The 20,269-nt window shown below is 38.2% G+C and overlaps 1 protein-coding gene across 3 annotated transcripts in view; it reads right to left on the bottom strand.

The window, feature by feature from the left end:
* Positions 1-20,269, bottom strand: part of ATXN7L1 (ataxin 7 like 1) — a 113,082-nt gene that overhangs the window by 70,502 nt on the left and 22,311 nt on the right. The window contains exons 1-2 of one of the 3 annotated variants that reach the window (XM_031048333.2): positions 13,196-13,214; positions 2,719-2,823 (exon numbers count right to left, since the gene is read on the bottom strand). In XM_031048333.2, coding sequence (XP_030904193.1) covers positions 2,719-2,821 — 103 coding nt within the window. In that variant the 5' untranslated portion in view covers positions 2,822-2,823; positions 13,196-13,214. Of the gene's footprint in view, positions 1-2,718; positions 2,824-6,866; positions 6,896-13,195; positions 13,215-20,269 lie in introns of those variants that run through there. The other 2 variants (XM_031048332.2, XM_034062976.1) reach the window with 2 other exon arrangements.

The following is a 20,269-nucleotide window of genomic DNA, read 5'->3' as shown; positions in this document are numbered from 1 at the left end:
CCATTGTCTTTGTTATAATTTTAAAGCTGTGATTCAAGACTTAATATAGTACATTTTAGAGTAAATACGATAGCCTAAAACATCCCAAAGTCTGGTGTTCAGCATCACTGAATTTACAAGTACCCTGCTGCATGGCCCAACTAGTTAAACAAAATCTGATCCATCAAATGGATCATGTCAAACAGGTGACAAAACTCTAAATAAACCCCCAAATTAAACCTTCCCTGTTCACAGAAAAGCCCAGTGCAGCCAGAAGCAATGTCTCAAACTAAGCCTTCTCCAGATCTTTCTCAGTGGACATCTGATATCATAGCATGTCCAGTGAGAGATTATTCAGCCATAGGCAGCTCACAGTTGGTTTGTTTCCTAATGCAAGACTTTTATAATTCTCTCACCAGACAATGCAGCTACAGATTAATTAATAAGAACCACATGTAGCTCTTTACATCTTACTTCTTACAAAAAGAACTGTATATTAGTAGAATGCACATCACTTATGCAACATATAGTACTTTTAATACTAATTTTTGGAAAATAAATTATTAGTTATTTACAATAATTCTTAAGACCTCCAAGAAACCTTCTCTCTTTCAAAACTTCTTTTATGTGGTTTTACCACATCAACACGACTGTTTCGTCTTTAAACCAAAATATTTTATCTATACATTTAAAAATTCCACATGCCTTTCAGCAATATTTCAGTACACCTCTCCTGAAACAAGTCTGACTAGATTAAGTACAATCTTCAAGAGGTAACACTTTTGCTCACCTATTTTCAGTATTCACCTTTTCCTTTAATACAGTCTGTTTTTAAAAAGTCTTTATTGACCTTAAACTCTTAATCAAGCAATTCAGAATGTAACACTCAACTGTTCAGTGTAACGCAACTGCTACAATGAAGATGAAGTAAAAGGAACTGTAGAAATGGAGTGATGGAGAAAACAGAAAAGGAAAAAAGGGCAGTGACTCACAGGATCTTTGCAGTTTACAGACAAGCCACTAACACTGATGGCAACTTGTTACTTCCAAAGAGCTCAAACAATTCCTTCTAGCACAGGTTACTTCACTCTCATCTAGAAGAAACATTATTGTATATGCCTCCTATGTGAAAACAGGACCAACTTTCACACTGCTCCCCAAACCAGAAGATCATGTCCAGGAAACAGCACCACTACAGAAGGCTACAGCAAGGTGTTATATAGGTTCTTCTGTTCTATAGAGGATCTTCCATTAATGTACCAGTCCAATGTTTATGGTACCCACTGTACCTATGACCATCTGCAGAGAAGCTTTTCAGTCACTGAAAGAATCATAAGATACTTGAGGCCAGGCAAGAAGAAACCAGCTAGAAACAGGCAAGAAATATATTTTGAGAAAAAAAAAGGACAGCTTGTTAAAAGTTAACACACCTGCCTCCACCCTAACTTTTAAGTCCTTCTCCCACTATACTAATGCTTTTGTATCTTTCCTCATTCACCGGACATAAAAGCTATATTCCTCTATTACCATGTTTTCACAATTATTTCAATCTGGGTCAAAGCTAGTGGCGAGTCATACAACTGCCTTTCAACATGACTGCAGTTGCTCTGTGTTGGTTGTTAGGAGCCCATCCATACAAACCCACGGTAGTATTTTGGTACTATCTCTTTAAAAGTAAATAAACTTCTATATTTTCTGTTAATCCCACTTAGGTTTTGCTTTTACTGTGTTGCTTTGCTGACCAGAAGACTGAAAGAGGCACAGAATTTGTGAAGTTTATTTGCTGCATGTAGGCAAGGAACCTTGTTGGGTCTTTCTCCCCCTCCTCTCTCATCTATTTAACTGATTCCATCCTCAGAAGTAGCTGCTTTTCATTATTATGCAATCACCTTCAAATTAATTCGATTAAACCTCATGAAAAAGCTAGCCATTCCAGTCACATTTTTCAACCCTTAAAAAAAACCCCAAATGAACCAACAACAAAACCATAACCAAAATACCACCATAGAAAGAAACCACTGGACAAATAATAAATAAACCATTGGATAAGTAATAAATAAACCAGACCTCATGATGAAGTTCTTCAGGAATATCTGAAAGTAGTTTGTTAGTCAATAGCAAAAATTTCTAACTGAAGTAGGTTCTGCTTACAGATTATCAATATTAAAATTGCCATCCTGCTGCTGCTCATACTAATTGAAAAATTAGTATCGGCACATTTCTGCAGCTTCTCAAGTGAACATTTTTCAAGAGACTCTTAAGAAACGTGACTCAACATGTTACCTATGTAAAAAATTAAATCCTCTGATAAAAGTAAACCCTACATACAGCTATGCATAAATCTCATCAGAAAACAACCCATAACATCCAATTTCTACTCAATATAGATCATTATCACAGCCTGCTGCTCATTTCGCAGCTTTGATAAAAAACAATCCAATGTTATGTCATAATAGTTTTAGCCTAACTAGTATCTAGCTACCAGGATTTATTTGTTGTAAGAGGTTAATTTAGTATAACAAGTTCAACTTCAAAAGCCCAGCTTCTAGAACAACTAATTTAACTTCCCCTACAGGAAATACGCTTATTTGAAGGCATCACTGGTATTTTCTGTGGAAAGAACACAAGATAACCACAAAAGTATATCTGCAATGCCTCTGTCATGATCATACGCAATGATTCTTAACAGAACCATAGCCAGTTTGGCACTGTAATTCAGGAAAGAAAACATTCACTTACCGCAGTGTGACTGGAAAACCTGTGGCTTGACTACCTGATTGCAGATATTGCACACTACAAGATAGAAATCATCATGAGCTGGATAATGGCCAAATAAGTGCATATCTGTGGGAAAGTTAAAAATATATACAAGAATTAGAAATTATGCTTTAAATATATCTTAAGAAAAAAAAATATATTGAAAATACTGTAGGGCCACTACTGTTATATTAATTTATACAAAGCAAGTTTATACACTGCTCCATAAGAGCTTCTTACTATGTTCAAGAGACTTTTTTTTCCCATCTTCTGGGTTTCAAGGTCCCATACTAAAATGCTGCAGTCTCATCCCTCAGAGTATAGGCAGCAACACGTTTGTCTTAACACTCACTGCCAAGAAGTGGAGTAAGTTTTTCTGTACTGGTCAAATGTTGGAACAGTAAAACAAGACACCTTTCAAAATCTCTCCCTGAAGTTCTTTTTAGAAAACATGGTGCATGGGTTATGCTCCATGTTAAAATATCCCAAGCTTGACTACAGATTGCTAGAGAAAGTATCCAGCTTAAAAGCTAGTTATAGTAACCAAGGTCAAGGATCCTACAGCTTAAAATACAGTCAGGAAGCTTAAAATACAGTTCAAAGTCATCCCTGCTTTGAACCAGATGTCATGACATGAAATTTCTGAGTCTGTGTGAGGGCTCACCCTAGTTCAAATGCCCTGCTGTTTGTTTCCCCAACAAAAACTCTGTGAAGAGACAAAGCTGGTTAACGAGGTATATCTCAGTGACAGCATGAGGACTTTCATGAAATCAAAAGATGGGTACAGTCACATGATGACAGACACTTGTCCCTCTCAGCTGAAACACATAATGCAATACATGCATTCTTAAGCCATTACAAACAGAGTAAAATGGGCTTAAATTACTACTGAAGGCCTCAGAGCTCTAACATTACAAGTGACATAACTTGTTCCACTTTACTTTGCTATAGCTTAAGAACAAGCACACATACTCATTCATCACAGCTCAGCTGCAGCCGCTTTTATGCACTTTGGTGTGATCCTGTCACCATGCCCAGTGTTGTTAACGAACATGCTGCTGCATTAGTAATCCCATCCCGAGTATCAGCCACAGAGATCATGCTACCCCTCAGAACAGGGCAGTGACATCTTCATTTAAAGATCTGGTAAAATGGCATTCCAATGTTATTCAGCAGCATCTTAAATCTATTACAGAACTTGCAAATGCAGCCTTAGACTTGGACTGAAATATCAAGCCAATGCCTTTTAAACAGGAGGAAAAATGAGAAGACCCTCTGTGAAGACAAACATGCACAATTGCAGCTATGATTGATAAACACCAACGATGAAATCCTACTTCTCCAGTAAGTTGTATTTTTCTTTAAAAGTAGTAATTTCTTTCAAAAAGTGACTTCAGCAGGTACTTATTTCATTAGTTCTTCACCAAAACAAACATTTTGGCCATAGAAATATTTTGATAAGTAATTCTGTCCTGGCCTGTACTGCTCTTTAAGTAACATTGCTGCTTACAATGGTAGTACTTGGCAAGATGAAGTGCAAAGTGTCTTCAGTCCCAGAAAACCCCAGAGAGCAACAGGAAACCACTCTCACAGTAATTCAGGCAGCATCACAAGTAGGTCCAAACAAGCTCACTCAAGCATTCTTGGGCACAAACCAGCACCACCAACCTGCAGGTATTTCATAGTCTGATATGAAATGAATTGTTCCTTTATCCCCTGAAAGCCAAAAGCCTCTATGTTACTGCTCGTACCAGGCTATGAAATCCAGCTGAAAGGTTAACCAGTCATGACCCCTTTGCTGTGTGAATCTTGGACTAGCCAAGCCTTTAAATGCATTACAGCCAGATGAATGCAACCAACACACTTAACTTAAATTTAAAAGAAAGGCAGTGGTGAGGTGTAAACTCCTCTGGTAATTTCTTGCTGCAGATAGCATTAGTACTGATGAAGCCAAAACTGCACAGTTAAGATTAAATTAAAACCTCCCTACTGGTAAAACAAACAAACAAAACCCTAAGCAGGCACTACGTCTGACCTGTTTATTTTATTTCTTGTTTTAATGTGGTAAGTCAGTGACCTTAAAAAATCACTTTAGGCTGGCAATTCTTTGCCAAGGATATTTTTGATCAGAACCTACAGATTTCCACTAACAGCACTGTAAACTCCACAGGAATGATTATTTCTTCCAGATATAGTTTGACACAAAGTCTCGGCTCAAAAACATGCATTTAATTACAGTTCTGAAGCATTTAAAAAATGGATAAATATCTCAACAGCTTCAGCCTTTTTTCTTTTGTTGTTTGAATGTTCCAGTGACAATCTATGTATGAAAACATACAAACTTTGCCCTTTACAAATATAAAACTTACAACTTTTTTTTCCATTTTAAATCCTTTAAGTACATTTAACTGTCACAGGTCTGTATACCAGCTTTTAAAATATGCCCAGCTCTGAGGCATGTGAAGTCTGGCTGGCTCTGAGTTTTTATGATGTCTGGCTGCAGGAAATAACTTATAGAAAGATGTAAGGTATTAGTACTGGAGGAATATATCCATGAACATAGATGAAATAAGAAATTGGGTTAGCTCACAGGTTCACAAAATCATGTATGTCTTCACCAAGCACTGTGAAGAGACAGAGCACAAAGGAAAAATCCTGGTTCCAATGAGCTCACTGCACAACCCTGGCAAACAGCACTGCACATAACTGGTAAACAGCACCAGTTCAATTTTTAAAGTACCAAGGGAGCAGAAATTTACATGCAAAGAAACTGCACAGACACATAGGAGAACGCACCAAAATGCTGCTGTGAGAAACACAGCATCAAAACAACACACAGATGCAGAGTGAATGACATCCTGAAACAGTGCTTTGTAAGTTTTTCATTTTGCAGATGCTTAGGTACAGCCCAGTGGAGGTGCAAGTGGCTACTGTAAAGTAAGCCTTATTACATGAATTTAAGTTATTAGCTACCCATCAAAAGTCCACTTAAATTAACCCAAGAATCTCAAGGACATGAGACCACAGGTTTCAAATCAGAAATAAGAATCACAGTACACACAAATTGCTATTATTGAATCAAAATAGCTAAAAAATTTCAACTAAACACTATCTTTCAGATGGGATCCCTTAGAACCTCACTATTTAGGAGTTTACAAAAGAGGAAAGCTCATCAAGATCAGGTAGGTTCAACTAATGCTATCAGTTCATCAACATTAACAAGGTGACACAAATCAGTTTCACTATTAAACTCATAATTTTTAAGCACACACAATATATATAAATTACTTTTTAATTAAAGTTAGATGAAGCATTAATATCATCCCACCAGAAATTCCAACTGGGGACACACTTTATTAGGTACAATGACATTACAAATGCAATCCAGATCAGAGAACTTACAATGAAGAAAGCAAGGAAAATCCAAAATGAAAAAGAAAGCACAAAATATAAACAACTATATATCTTTATGTTTTCTTGCTTTTAATAAGAATAGTTCAATGCTAACATGTCCTACTCAAAGCAACCAGAATTTAAAGGGTATTGTGGACACTGGTATCTTTGTTAGATCAGATTACAGCCATTTGATACTCGACACCTTGTACATGCAGCAAAAATTTATCTTCGAAAGGCAACAATCATAGCTCCCTGCCTGCTCAGTGAGATGCAATGGTGATAAGGGTTTCAGGAAAGGTTAATTTTGGAGAAGAAAATGTCTCTCTCCAAAGTTTGCTAAGAAAAGACTGCTTCATGGAAACAGGCATGACCACTGAAGAAGAAGCAGGTAATCAGTGAATAAGATGGAACGACTATCAACTAGTACTGACATAATTATCAAAGTACAAAAAGTACTTGTTATACTAAATTAACCTATTACAAAGTACAAAGGGAGGGACAGAAGAGCAACTGCAAAGAGTATTTATTTTCTACCAAAACTTGGGTCTCCCTTAAAAGGAAACATGTGCCCAAGGTCTGCATGACTCACCCCAGACCAGCAGGGTGATCTCTACCAGAGCCTGTAACACTCTTGTTCCTTGTGTACAAATACAGATAGGTACAAGTCTGAGACAGAGAAATGTGTCTAGCCGTTCTGGTAAGTAAAAGCTCTCCATGGCCCCCATCACAGTTACCTCATTTTACTGGAAGATGCCTTCGCCTTCAGTAGATGCGAAGCAGACTCTTGATGGCAAGAAAGATCAGATAGCTTATTTCCCAGTAGACACATGCTTTGCAGGAGTCCTCTCTGTACATACACCACTCCCTGGCAATACCGAATTGTTGTCCCTTCAAAGTGGAATCTCTTGGACAGTGTGTCTGTTGATACTGTACACTGACAAAAGCCTTGCTTGAAAATGAGCTATTTGACTAACAGGATGTGAAAGTGTCCCATGTCATGTGAAAAATATGCAAGACAGGTGGAAATCAGAGACAGCAAATGCTGACTGCAGGAAATAAGACCTTCCTAGATTAAAATCGCAAACCAAATATTTCTTTGTGTGTATACTTTGCTGTGGTGCTTGGAAAATAAATACAACTTCTGCTTATAGTTTCTGTATTACAAACATTTGCAAATACAAAGAAAATGTTGCTTCTGCGAACTGTGACACAAACACAAAAACGCAGGTGTCAGACATCACTTTTTACCTTCTCCAAAAACACACAAAAAGGAATTATTTTTAGTAACAATCAAAGCCAGATGACTTATATGAAGTTCCTTCTCTATTATTATACAGTTCATAAACATTTACCTCCAACTGCATAATAAGACACAAGCTAGAAATAATCTAAACCATTCTTCCCCTTCAGAATTAAGGTTGTCAAACAGCAAGACCTCACAATATTGTGGGGGAAACTGAATTTTTAATGATGATATTTTGCTGTAAGTTATACACACTTTAAACATTCTCTTATATAGATCTGTTGCTCCACTAAATACACACATAAAGTCTGCTTTGAACAGTATTAGTAATGCTTATGTGTAAAGAGAGAAAAGGGGAGGAAAGAAGGGAAAGAGAAAGACTGTAAGACACACTAGTTTAAAATTAACAAAGAAAAGCTAAAAAAAGAAATGGCAAAAATGGTTATGGATAAAACCAAATCCATATGGTTTCTCCAGCTCCTGGAGATACAGATTTTTAAACTCTGTGACTAGAAATTTACTTAATATCATTTCCCTCTTGTTCCACAGAAGTGACAAATCCATCCATCATTCAAAAATGGAGGAATGCACAAAAAATGTTCAGTGCATTAGATTACTGTTACATTTGAGATTACTTAAAAACTAAGTAATTTGAATGGTGAATGGAAGCCTGAAACTGAAACAATAAGAAGACATCTTCAGGGTATTACTCAGACAGCAGTTAAATATGCCTGCATAGACAGGATAGTCTTATCTTAGAAATAAATGTCATACTCTTTCCACTTAACATCAGCTTTATTCTCCCCCAAGTATGGCTTTCCTCTGGCTTTCTTCTTTTACATAAAACCCAGTAAGTTGCTTCAGCAATTAGCTAGCCAGTATAAATTGCATTTTACCCAGTCACAGTTGCAATTAATCACAAAATAATTTAAGCTGAAAAAGATCACTGGATGTCATTTACTCTAAGCCCCCGCTCAAATCATATCTCACTTCAGGGTCAAAACCACAAAGTAATGCTCAAACTCATTTGTTTTCTGATGGAACAATGCAGGTCATGGCTTAAGCAACCATTAAGGACAGGACTAACATAGAGCCAAATGCAATTGTCCTAAGTCCCAACTTAAGTCCTTTGGGTGTTAATGCAAGGAACTAAAGATTCTTCACACTAAGAAATACATGATTAAAGATAAGAAAACAGAAACACTGGACTTTTCAACAACAATACATGAAACACAACAGTGATGAAGAAAAAAAAATGCAAGGGAAAAATACAGCAAATAGACATCACAAGAGTCAATGTGGTAAAGAGTCAAAGGCATGACACCTTTAAACCAGAGCAGGAACTTCAAATGGTATGCTGCTTCCCAGGTTAGAGCAATCATGAGGATTTGCAATCATGCTGGCAACCCTAAAGAACGTTGGGAATCTTTTATTAATTATAGTTTACCAAGGAAATACCACCTCCAATGACCTGGAAAGATTTTGTACTACACTGCCTTATCTGGGCATTTGGAAACTGTATTGAAGATGGAAGCAGTGCCTTCCATCCCCAAAGACCCGTAACAAAAGCAAAACCAGAAGGTTCATAACTGGGAATCAGCTAACTAAACACATACTGGGAATTAACAGCATCTGCATAACTTTTGTGACAACAGTCCATTTTGAAGGGATTATAAAGTAAGCTACACATCACTGACGTTACAATTTTGCCTAAGATACTATATGTATATATATGTAAAAGAAAAAAGGAAAAAAAAGAAAGAAACATGGGAAAATGTGACAAAGCTTTTCTTTCACAACTCTGAAGGCTAATGACATTTATGTAGGTTATTTGCCATCCCATCCTAAAAGAATCCGGCAACACAGGAACAGAAGTGTCAGGGCTACCAGATTAACTTACCACAAGAATACTGGAAAAGAAAACCTAAAACTCACAAGACCAGGAAGTATGTTGCACACCTACAACACCAAGAAATCCCAGCTTTTCACATCTTAAGGTATCTACAGGATAAGACAGTAGCCAATATACTTCTTAAAACATGCTTGTATAGAGGCACATGGCCCCTTACCTCTTGGAGTAGGCAGAAGACAACTCATCTGCTTCTGGAGTCTTTACTTCACTCTCTGTACATGACTCAGATAAAGTACAGCCTCCAACACTGAATAATTAAAGTGCTCAGCCACTCTTCTGTGTTTGCAAAGGCATTTAATTTCTTCTGTAACAACCTTCACTGTACAGCACTCAAACATTGTTTTGCAATTTTCTGCAGCCCCACCACAATTTAAACTAAGCAAAGTTAGGCAGTGGTATGGTCCTTTTTGACTTCAAGCTTCATATTCTGCCCCTTTCTTATGCTTGTACCATGAATTAACTGATTACACAAAGAGTCAAATTCAAGACAACTCTGACCCAAGAGCAAAGTAGACAAGAGGAAGGACAAAACAAAACAGGAAAAGGTTTTCTGACAGTTTAATTCCATGAGCTGCCCCACTGTAGGAACCTGATGAACACTACCACTAACATAACAGAGAGGAAATGCAGAGCAGATCTGGAGAGCAGGAAGACAATCAAAACCAAGTCCAATGCTGTAAAAAGCACTGTAAAAATAAGGCTACTTGTCTCTCAGTTAAAGAAAGCAGAAAGCAATAAAAAATAATGAATTTATTAATTTGCACTGTATAAAAACATCCAGAAGCATATAACGTAATTTTACATAATTCTTTCTAACACTTCAGACTACTGAACTAATCTTTAAAACAGAGTTCTCACTTCACCATGTAACTTTCCAATTATTTTGTGCACCGTGACCAGACAGGTTAACTTTCACCTTTACAGATCCTGAACACACTCGCCTGCCTGCCTGTCCTTCAGTAAAAATCCCTTCTCATTCTGATGTGAAGGGTGCACACCAAGACATCAGTGCACATTAAGAGAAGGTCGTATACCACTGAGGTCTGTTTGGATTATGATGAGAATTCTGGTTAACACTTTCTTTTTAATTTTTTATAATCAGAGCCTAAACCACAGGACAAATATGATCATTAAAGCTTCTAGAATATATTAATAAACTATATTAAAGTGCAGTGAACATTTGCATTTGGCTGCTGCAGCCCAGGGCTGGAGTGACAGGGGATGGTTCTGGAAAGGACCACCTAGAGCAAAGACAATTCACCGACTCGGCCATGCTATGCACTGGCACTTCTGTTGCAAGTCAGCATAGAAGAAATTGGAGAGTGGAACAAGGCTGAAAGGTAAAGTAAAATTCAATTTTAGCTGGGTGACAGGTAATGAAACCCAGGCTTGTAATTGAAATGGACATCACTCACCAATAGTGGTGAGTGGTGTCCCTCAGGGATTGGTGTTGAGACTGGTCTTGTTCAACATCTTTGTCACTGACATGGACAATGGGATTGAGTGCACCCTCAGCAAGTTTGCCAATGACACCAAACTGTGTGGTTTGGTTGATACACTGGAGGGAAGGAATGCCATTCAGAGGGACCTTGACACGCCTGTGAGGTGGGCTGATGACAACCTTATGAAGTTTAACCATGACAAGTGCAAGGTCCTACACCTGGGTCGGAGCAATCCCAGGCACAGCTACAGGTTGGGCAGAGAAGAGATTCAGAGCAGCCCCACGGAGGACTTGGGGGTGTTAGTCAATGAGAAAATGAACATGAGCCAACAGTGTGCGCTCGCAGCCCAGAAAGCCAACCGTATTCTGGGCTGCATCAAAAGGAGCATGACCAGCAGGTCAAAGGAGGTGATCCTGCCCCTCTACTCTGCTCTTGTGAGACCTCACTTGGAGTATTGTGTGCAGTTCTGGTGTCCTCAACATAAAAAGGACATGGAACTGTTGGAACAAGTCCAGAGGAGGCCACAAGGATGATCAGGGGACTGGAGCACCTCCCATGTGAAGACAGGCTGAGAAAGTTGGGGCTGTTCAGCCTGGAGAAGGGAAGGCTGCGTGGAGACCTCATAGCAGCCTTCCAGTATCTGAAGGGGCCTACAGGGATGCTGGGGAGGGACTATTCATTAGAGACTGTAGTGATAGGACAAGGGGTAACAGGTTCAAACTTAAACAGGGGAGGTTTAGATTGGCTATAAGGAGGAAATTCTTTACTGTAAGGGTGGTGAGGCATTGGAATGGGTTGCCCAAAGAGGTTGTGAATGCTCCATCCCTGGCAGCATTCAAGGCCAGGTTGGATGAAGCCTTGCATGACATGCTTTAGTGTGAGGTGTTGGAATTAGATGATCTTGAGGTCTTTTCCAACCCTAACTATTCTATGATTCTATACTTAGTTTTAACTAGGTAAGGGCATGAACCTGCATTTTGAGTTGCCTCCTGTTTTACATATAATAATATATTCCAGGAATTAGAGCAACTACTTACAAAATCCATTATTATAAAAACATACAAAGTCAACACCTGGAAGAAAATCCTGTTATGTGGTAAAATAGATACCAGTTAAGTGCATTAAGGTCCAAAAACAGAAACAAAAGGAAGAAAATCCAAATCTTCCACACATCAGTTAAATAACTTGCCTCAGAAATCAAGGTGAGCAAAATACAACAAAGAAATCGGCTTTCAGGTGTTTCAAAGCAAGCCAGAATATTCATCTTGATGTAGCCAGTATCTTGAATTAACTAACATGCAAACAGTCAGAACTGGCTTTTGGGCTTTAAGGAGATGTGTGCCTGAAAATGTATCTTTTTCCCCACCAGCTACAGTTAGTCTTAGAAGTATCACCTGTAGCTACAAATTTCACCCTGCTTATGTCTGGAAATCTTTAGGACAGCAACAGTACTATTAAATGACAGCAAAAATTAATTTATTGAGGGCAGGGAAACACTAAAATATACACTATTTAAAAAGATCTAGATTATGCGCTCACTTCCCAGAAGCAGAGGTGACACCCAATTTGTAGAACATAGAGCACAACTGTCCTCAGGCTCCTAAGCAAGGACAGCATCACAAAGAAGTCCTGATCTGGAGACTTTTCCTACCCTGCAAAACCAGTGGATTAAATACTCTTAGAGGCTGGCAAGTGAGCATTGCTGCACGCAGGTATGCATAATAAAGAATAGAAGACATGCAGCAGGATTATCAGTCACTGCATTAGATTGCTGATTCTCAGCTTCCTACAGACAGGCAGTAAGGGAAGGTATGGCTGGAAAGCATCTTCATTTCCCTCATAATTCAAAGTCAATGTTAGGCACCTTGACTAGGGTCTCCATAAACCACTATATAGCAACAGAACAATTCTTTCTTCCTTGAACGTGTATCAAGAGAAGCCTTCCTGCAAATGAGACTTGTCAGCACAAGTAGTATCCTTCATGGATGACAGGACTGAATTTCAGCTCAGATTGATGTATGGCTCTCCTGAATTAATGTCTGACCTTTAGCAACAGTTACAAGGGTTGCACTGCATACATACTTTCCCAGAGACTTCCACAGCAGGTGGACTCTTACCACCTTCTCTTTTGGGAGAGCACACCTTGACACAGGAAGAGATGTCAGAACTACAAGGTAGCTACAATAACTCAGAAATACAGTGTGTCAGCTTTAGATTTTCTGCCATAAGACAGTTAAGCTTTCTGATACCTAGCCAAATAAACTAAAGATGCAAGGAAACAATATGAACATATTGGTCCTGCAGAAGCACCAAGGTGAAATTCTGGAGATATCAAATATAGTGGTTATAATATATGGGGTTCAAATACATGGGGTCTTTTTAAATTTTTACTCAGCATTTCATCTATTTCTAAGCTACTATATATGTATTATATATTTCTAAGTACTCAGGCTATACAGAGGGTACCTGGGACTCCTTCTCAGCTTTCACCTTTGGCATTACAACAGCTGATGATCGCTACAGGGCAATAGCTTGGTATTGCTGTTCTTCATCAGTGGAGCCACAGATATCTCTGGGTTTCAGAAAAGCATATTGGACTTCTGCAAGTCATTAGAGTCCTGGATATTAGTCTGTCTAGAGCTAAAAGTGAAAACACATTATCAGTAACAATTAGGGAACCTTTTGCAGCAAAGATGGACTATTCAAATATTCCTACCACAGGTCTAACTTTCTGACAGCCTGCACCAAGAGTTTGGCTAAGAATGCCAATGGGGAATGAGACTTTAATCTGTGATAAAAACCACCTTTGTTATACCTCTACAGCTGTACTGGCATCCATCCAAACATAGGTGATTTCCAAGACTGGCACCAGCCTAGCCAATAAGGCAAATGCTGTTCGACAGAGTGGAAACAAGGCTTTTCAGGTCCTTCAATGCAAAACCTGTAGAATTTGAAGGAGAGAGCTTTGCTTGACAGACAGAAAAACGTAACTACTTCATGGTAACAGAGAATAACTATTCTTTCAGGAAGTTGTCTATATACAAGGTATTGTGATTTATTATAGAGCCGGTACTAACAGGTTATAGACTGGTACCAGCAAGACCTGGATTTGCCTAGGCCTTGCTTGCTTGGAAGAACACTACTACCACTGGCACTCTGCTTAGGGGTCTGCTGCTTCTCTTCACACATCCAGGTTGTCTCAAAGCTTCCCTGCCTTTTTTGTTACAAGGCTGATTTCTTTCTGTCTGAGCTTCTTGATCAGCACTTGGTTTGATCCCATTTGGTGCTAAACTTACATGAGCAGCAAAGCATAGCTCAGAGGATGGTGATCAGACCACATCAGTTAAAAGTAAGGCTGAGAAGGTTTAGCTTCAGCTTCGTAGTAACATAAGATATTCACCAAGTACAATCTTGCTGTCATGACATAAAACTAAAGGAGAACTGCAACTGTTACCAAGCCCTCCCTGACTTGTATACAGAAGACTATAGCTTTCCAAGCCTGCTGGAACAACCTCACACTGTTAAAAAATACTTGGTCTCACAGATGAGGGCGGCATGCACTACTCCAGCAGGACCAGCAGCAACATCTAATCCAAGAACCTAATCTACATACATAAGGTATTTCCTCCTTACAGGACATTGATTCAGACTTTTTAAAAGAAATAAAAATGCAAGAATTTTTATTCTGGAGAAAATGCAGGTCTTTTTCTACTCAAATATTGCAAATATCTTTTAATGTTCAAATTCAGTCAACAATTGCTAGCAGACTACTTCCAAGAACAAAATGAGCTCTTGTTAGAATAGCTGAGGAACAGCCAGAGTGACCAGACAAATTCATTTACTTCTTAGTACACCATAAATGTTGCTTCTAATTGTGGCTGAAGAGGTGAGAAGGTAGCATAAACTACTGCCAATTTGTCTTTTGTCTCACAGCACAATAATCCTAAAGGTTCACCATAATCAGTAAATATTTACTATTGACATACTGATGCGCTATTGCTTGATTTCAAACCAGCAGGGTTTCTACGTGGACTTAGTGCAAAGATTTAAAGCTTTCTATTGAGCAAGTAAAAATAAATACCTGAAATCAAAATAAATTAATAACCCATCTGTACACTATACAACAGTGTATCTGTACTACAGATCATATTTGCAGGGGGTCAGGGTGTTTTCCCCTTATTTTTCACTCTCTGGTAAAACCACAGCTTCAATGATCTTACATTAAGTGATCTTAAAAATAAAGCTTGAAAGGAAAAAAAAAAAACAAAACAAAAAAACTTCTCTGATCTTTATTGATTTTTTCCCCCCAAGGAAACGTAGAATACAGCCATATTAGGAAGTACTTAATGTGGAGAAAAAACCAATTTGTAATATTTTATTTTAGTAATTCCATCACCTGGAGTGTTAGTAATGAAATGCTACAAAGGTTGCAGGTTTTCATCTTTCACTTCCTTGTCAGTGCACACTAACAAAAAGATGTTATCTGTGTGGTAAAACAGTCCTCAGGAGAAAAATCCCACGACTGAAAAAACCCTTCACTCCTATTTCTTCTGTGCAGACTGCCATGAAACAGACTTTAATCCTCCAACTGGTGCTTTCTTCACAAACACTCAGCAAGACACAACTGGCACTCACACGCTAGCCTGTGAAGCTGTATTATGTTCTGCAGAAGAGCAACTCTGGTTTAAGGCAATACAACTGGACTGAAGGAGAGTGCTGGCTTAATTCCTGGCTCCCAAACAACATTCTTGCATGACCCTGATTAGATTTTTCTGTGCCTCAGTATCCCATCTCTAAAATCAGGATAATATGCTCTTTGTCTGCCCTGCCTGTTTAGATTGTAGCCTTTCAGTATTCTCTTACTATTTGTCCATACACTGCGGCCACAATGGGGCCCTTCATTTTGGCCGAGACCTCACTATGACTATAGAACAAGTAATGAATAAGATAACTTCCAGTATGTTTTAGAAGCTGTTTGTGACATTTGGGATACTATTTATTAGAGAAGTCTTAATACTGTTTAAAGGAGCATTTTCATATCCAAGGGGCACATATAATTGCATCAAACCTTCTTCTTTGTTGACATTTCCAAATAAAACTTTTGTTACACTTTCTTTACAGAAATCCTGCCTTACTGAGTAAGAACATTACTTATTAAAGGTTAAAAAAAGTCCTATAAAAAAGAAGTTTTCCCAGGTTTCTAGCCCAGCTCTTTAATTAAGAAGATTCTGACTGCTACTATAAGAAAAGTTTAGTAATAAAAATAGCATCAGCAGTAAAATATTTATCAGACAAAGTCTAATGAGTATATTCTAATTTTTTTAGCAGGGAAAATGAGAAGTAAAAGAGCAAAAAACATTGAGAAAAATAAAAATACCTTATGTCACCTATGTAATCTAATCAAATGCAAAGTGTCTCATTGTTTGTTCATATACTAGAAGACTGGATCCATATGCTGTTCTCCTTTTCTCAGGTGTTGTTATGGGTGCCTTTATTGCTGTAAAAGCACCCATTACTGCTGAGGGAAGCCAGTATCTCTTTACACTCAACTTGGCCATCAGATAACACACAGAAAACTCAAATCTAGTTCTTCCTCTCCCAAAGCGTTCTGTGCAGTTTTACAATCAAGTTACTATTTTTTAAATGAAAATTAAGGAAAAACCCTGTTGTTTCAGTAGACCTAGAAAAAAAAGCTGTTACATCCAGTAAAAGGGCAAATTTGATATATACCATCTTTCACTACCAGATTGCTACTTGAAAACAAGTCACTAATGATTAGTACTGTCTATTAAATATGTGGTGACTGCTGTACACCTAAATTTGTTAAGAATAAGTTTGTCAAGAGACATAATTACAGCTATATCCAGGACTTCACTGCTACAGGGTAACAGAAATGGAGCTAATCTACAGCAAGTTGCTTCATAAGATACTATGATGGAATTTGCTATTTACCTGCTGTTTACCAAATTTGAGTTTGTTGGTCTGTCAGCTCTTCAAAAACATAGCTAAAAACCCCTCAAACATAACTAAATATCTAAATACTTTGCATCTCAAAGCAATCAGAAGCACACCCTGAAACTAATTAGTCATGACATTTATAACACATATGCACTTTACAAGTGAAACAATCTGCAGCATTCAAGAGCTGAACAAATTAAAGAGGCACTTTCCACACGGTGACGTGTATCAATTTCTATTTTTTTTTGACATCATTTGCCTGGCTTTTCCAATCCCCAAGTCCATTGCTAAAGGTACGTTTGTTTCGTTACTTCACTTCTCCCTTCAATAAAAGTCAAGAACAAGAACATATTTTAATTTAAGAACCCTCTTCTCACACAAGATGGAAGGTGTCTGCTTGTTCTTAATCAAGAGCTGGGTATTAAATGAACAGGTATTGTCTAAAAGGACACAAATAATTCTTATGCCAGTTCTCTCTGTGCTTTTTCTGTATTGCCTCCTACACCTATAACAGCACTTCTCTTCAGGAATATTGCCTTTCACATTAACTTGTCTCTCCTACAAGTTACTTTCAGACAGACTTTCAATAAGGTTATCTTTTTTTCCTCCACACAATTCCAAATGAAATGGATTTCATTCTCTTTCTTGTTGGTGTGCAGATTGAGGTTCTGCCTTAACTGCTCAACTGCACTTTGTTTTTCTCAGTTGGAGGACGTTATGCCAAAGAAAAATATATGAGAAATAATTGATTAGTGGGTAACAGCATATGGAAATATGAATGAGAAACTTTTTAACCAAAGTCCTGATATGCAAAATCTCTACCCTTGGGCCACTGAGACAAAACAGTTAAAACAGGCGTTAATATTTCCTGCAGATTGAAGAGCAGTCTTTATTTCCAATATCATACAGCTCCAGAAAATAGCTCTCTTGCTTTACGAATTCTGCTCCCAAGGGAATAATTATCCTTGCAAGTACAATCACTCAAATACTTTTACTGTCTGAAAAAGCATACATACATCATCAGCTCTTACACTGAGATTTATACAGTACACTTACAGGCACACCACAAATATTTTCCAGAATAGGAATATGCTCCTACTGGATAAACACATAAAATATAGACAAACTAACCTGGCAACGCAGCACTTTGTAGTGGTATAGTAGTCTTTTCCCTATTCTAGGAGATAAAAGCATAGTTTATCCACATTAACCACGTCCACTCCAAGAGCCTCCTGTACACCTCAGGGAGTATTCTTATCTCCAAGAGGCACTACTCTTAGAGAAGAACAAGGTCACAAAGGGCTCTGGTGGTCAGTACAAGCCTGTATGACACTAATGTGTCCATAAAATCTTCAATGTGAACATCCTAAAGCACACATGCATGCCACATTCAAGGTATTTTCTGCTCCCCACTTCTTCCATGGGTGCTACTAACAAAGTTACAGTTAGCCACAGGTACAGGATCAACCACAATTTGAAGCCTCAAAATAAAGCTCTGCAGTTAAAGTAATCACCCTATAAAGGAGCCAACTCTGCTACCAAGACATGCTCATGAGTTTCGCTGCCATCAGATGAGAGAAAAATTAACATTTTGTTATTGTTGCTACATCAGGCAAAAGAGGATTCAAGAAACTCGAGGAGCTTTTACCAACTAAAGAATGAGCAAAAGAAACTGGGTTTCCCCTCTGAAATGGTATTTCAGAGTTCTGAAGACTTGCAAAAAATTTAGAGTGAGTCTAAAGAAACCTGCCCATCTAGTAGATGAATGAACAGCAGAAGAATGAAATAAAAAGGCAGTGGAAGATACATGTTACTTGTGTCTGTCAGGAAAAAAGAAGTTCTACACTTGTTATGCTGCACAGTACCATTCATAATACAAATCATCAATTTAATATTGTCACTCAAAGGCATACACACTAATATAATAAAAGCTATTAATGGGGCTCTTTCCATTTAATGAAAGAAAGTAGCAGTTTATTAGCTCAATCATGTTATTGTTCTGTTTCAATTTGTGCCACACTGAACACTGTGCAAGTCAGATTCCGACCTGCATATATGTAATTCTCACTAAGAAACAAAAAATTATGCAAGACTTTCATTTCCATATTCTAAAACAGACTTGAAAAAGCTTCAGTTGTCTGGAGCTATTTTGTAAGTTTCCTGGACAGGAGAAAAAGGTGGCTTTTGAGGAGAGAACTACTCAAAATACAGAAAGATAACTGTTTTTCCTAATTTTTATCTTAAGTTCATTACTTTACAATGATCTTTCCAGCTCACTCTTCTTTACAGCATTACCTCACCTTCCACTACTTGGCAGCAGCAACGACTTACTAGTACTTGGTTGGTACTTCAGGTGGTTACTCAAATACCACAAGATAACATTTCTGGAGCTTGAGTATTTCTTTTTAAAGGAAGAGCTCTGCATGTAATCAAGAATCAGCAGGCAGGTTCAGATGTTGAGATGTGCTACACTGACCAAATAGGTAAGAATGTTTTACAGCCATATGACCATAGAGGTAGCAAGCCTGCTTCTCGATGCAGCACCTTCAGTCCAGTTTCCTTGCATTGGGCACTCTGCAGTTTCACTGCTGTTGACACCGAGATCAGGGTCTGAAGGGCTCTGTCATTTTTACTTGGGAACTAAGAACATATCAGGAATATCCACAAAGAAAAGTGCAGCAAGATAAAAGCAAGCTACCAAAAATGGGTCTGCTTTGTGACAGTCTCAGGTTCTTGGCACGAACGTGCAAAAAGGTCAGCAACATTTGCCATTTACTGACAAGACCTGGTCCCAGAAGTGATGCTTTCACCAGCACCCAGCTTCTCAGATTAATCTCATCCACCTAACAGCTCACTGACATGAGCAGACCACTTAACACTTTTTATGCTGCAGCCTGATGCCTGTCAACTTTGCTTAGCAGGAATCTCCCCTCCAGCATTATACTATTCTGAGGATTTGGGTGTAGCAAAGCAGTTCTTAGGTTATTTCACCCAGTATTACAATGTTGTGCTAGCTCTGCAACAGTTAAAGATAAAAATCAACAAAACAGTTCTTTCTAAGAATCCGCATTCTTTTCGGCTTTTTTCAAGTTTGCTGTGGTTCCTAGGACTCCATGATTTACCTAATTGTAGTGTCATTGGAACAAGAGATTTCCTAGATAGAGTCCAAGGCACAGCTTTTCAGAGACACTCAGTTTTCTGGCAGATACCTGGCTTCTGCAGTGATAGTGCCTTGAAAAGAATAAAAGGAGATAGAGAAACAAATACACTGCTTTGTCTTTGCATCTGAAGTATACTCCAGCATCATAAAGCAACAAAAAAAATAATCAAGATTCATAGACAGAGACCACTTAAGAGACTTTTTCAGCAGCCCCATTAAACAAAAATATCCTCCACACTATTACAAAGCACAAACCTTCCTCCCATTTACTGTAACAGCATGGGTCCTTGGAGGGCTGTTACTAATTACTGCACAATCCAACAGACAGGACAGTGGACAAAGGAAGAGTCAAACCCTGCATTCCTTCATCGCCTACTGGGAAAACTTTTAGCCAAATTTCTTGAATTCTTAATGTCTTTCCC

The sequence above is a fragment of the Melopsittacus undulatus genome, chromosome 5 (assembly GCF_012275295.1).
Source record: "Melopsittacus undulatus isolate bMelUnd1 chromosome 5, bMelUnd1.mat.Z, whole genome shotgun sequence".
NCBI lineage: Eukaryota > Metazoa > Chordata > Aves > Psittaciformes > Psittaculidae > Melopsittacus > Melopsittacus undulatus.
Note: the sequence above shows the minus strand (reverse complement) of the source record. Positions and strands in the feature narration are given on the sequence as shown.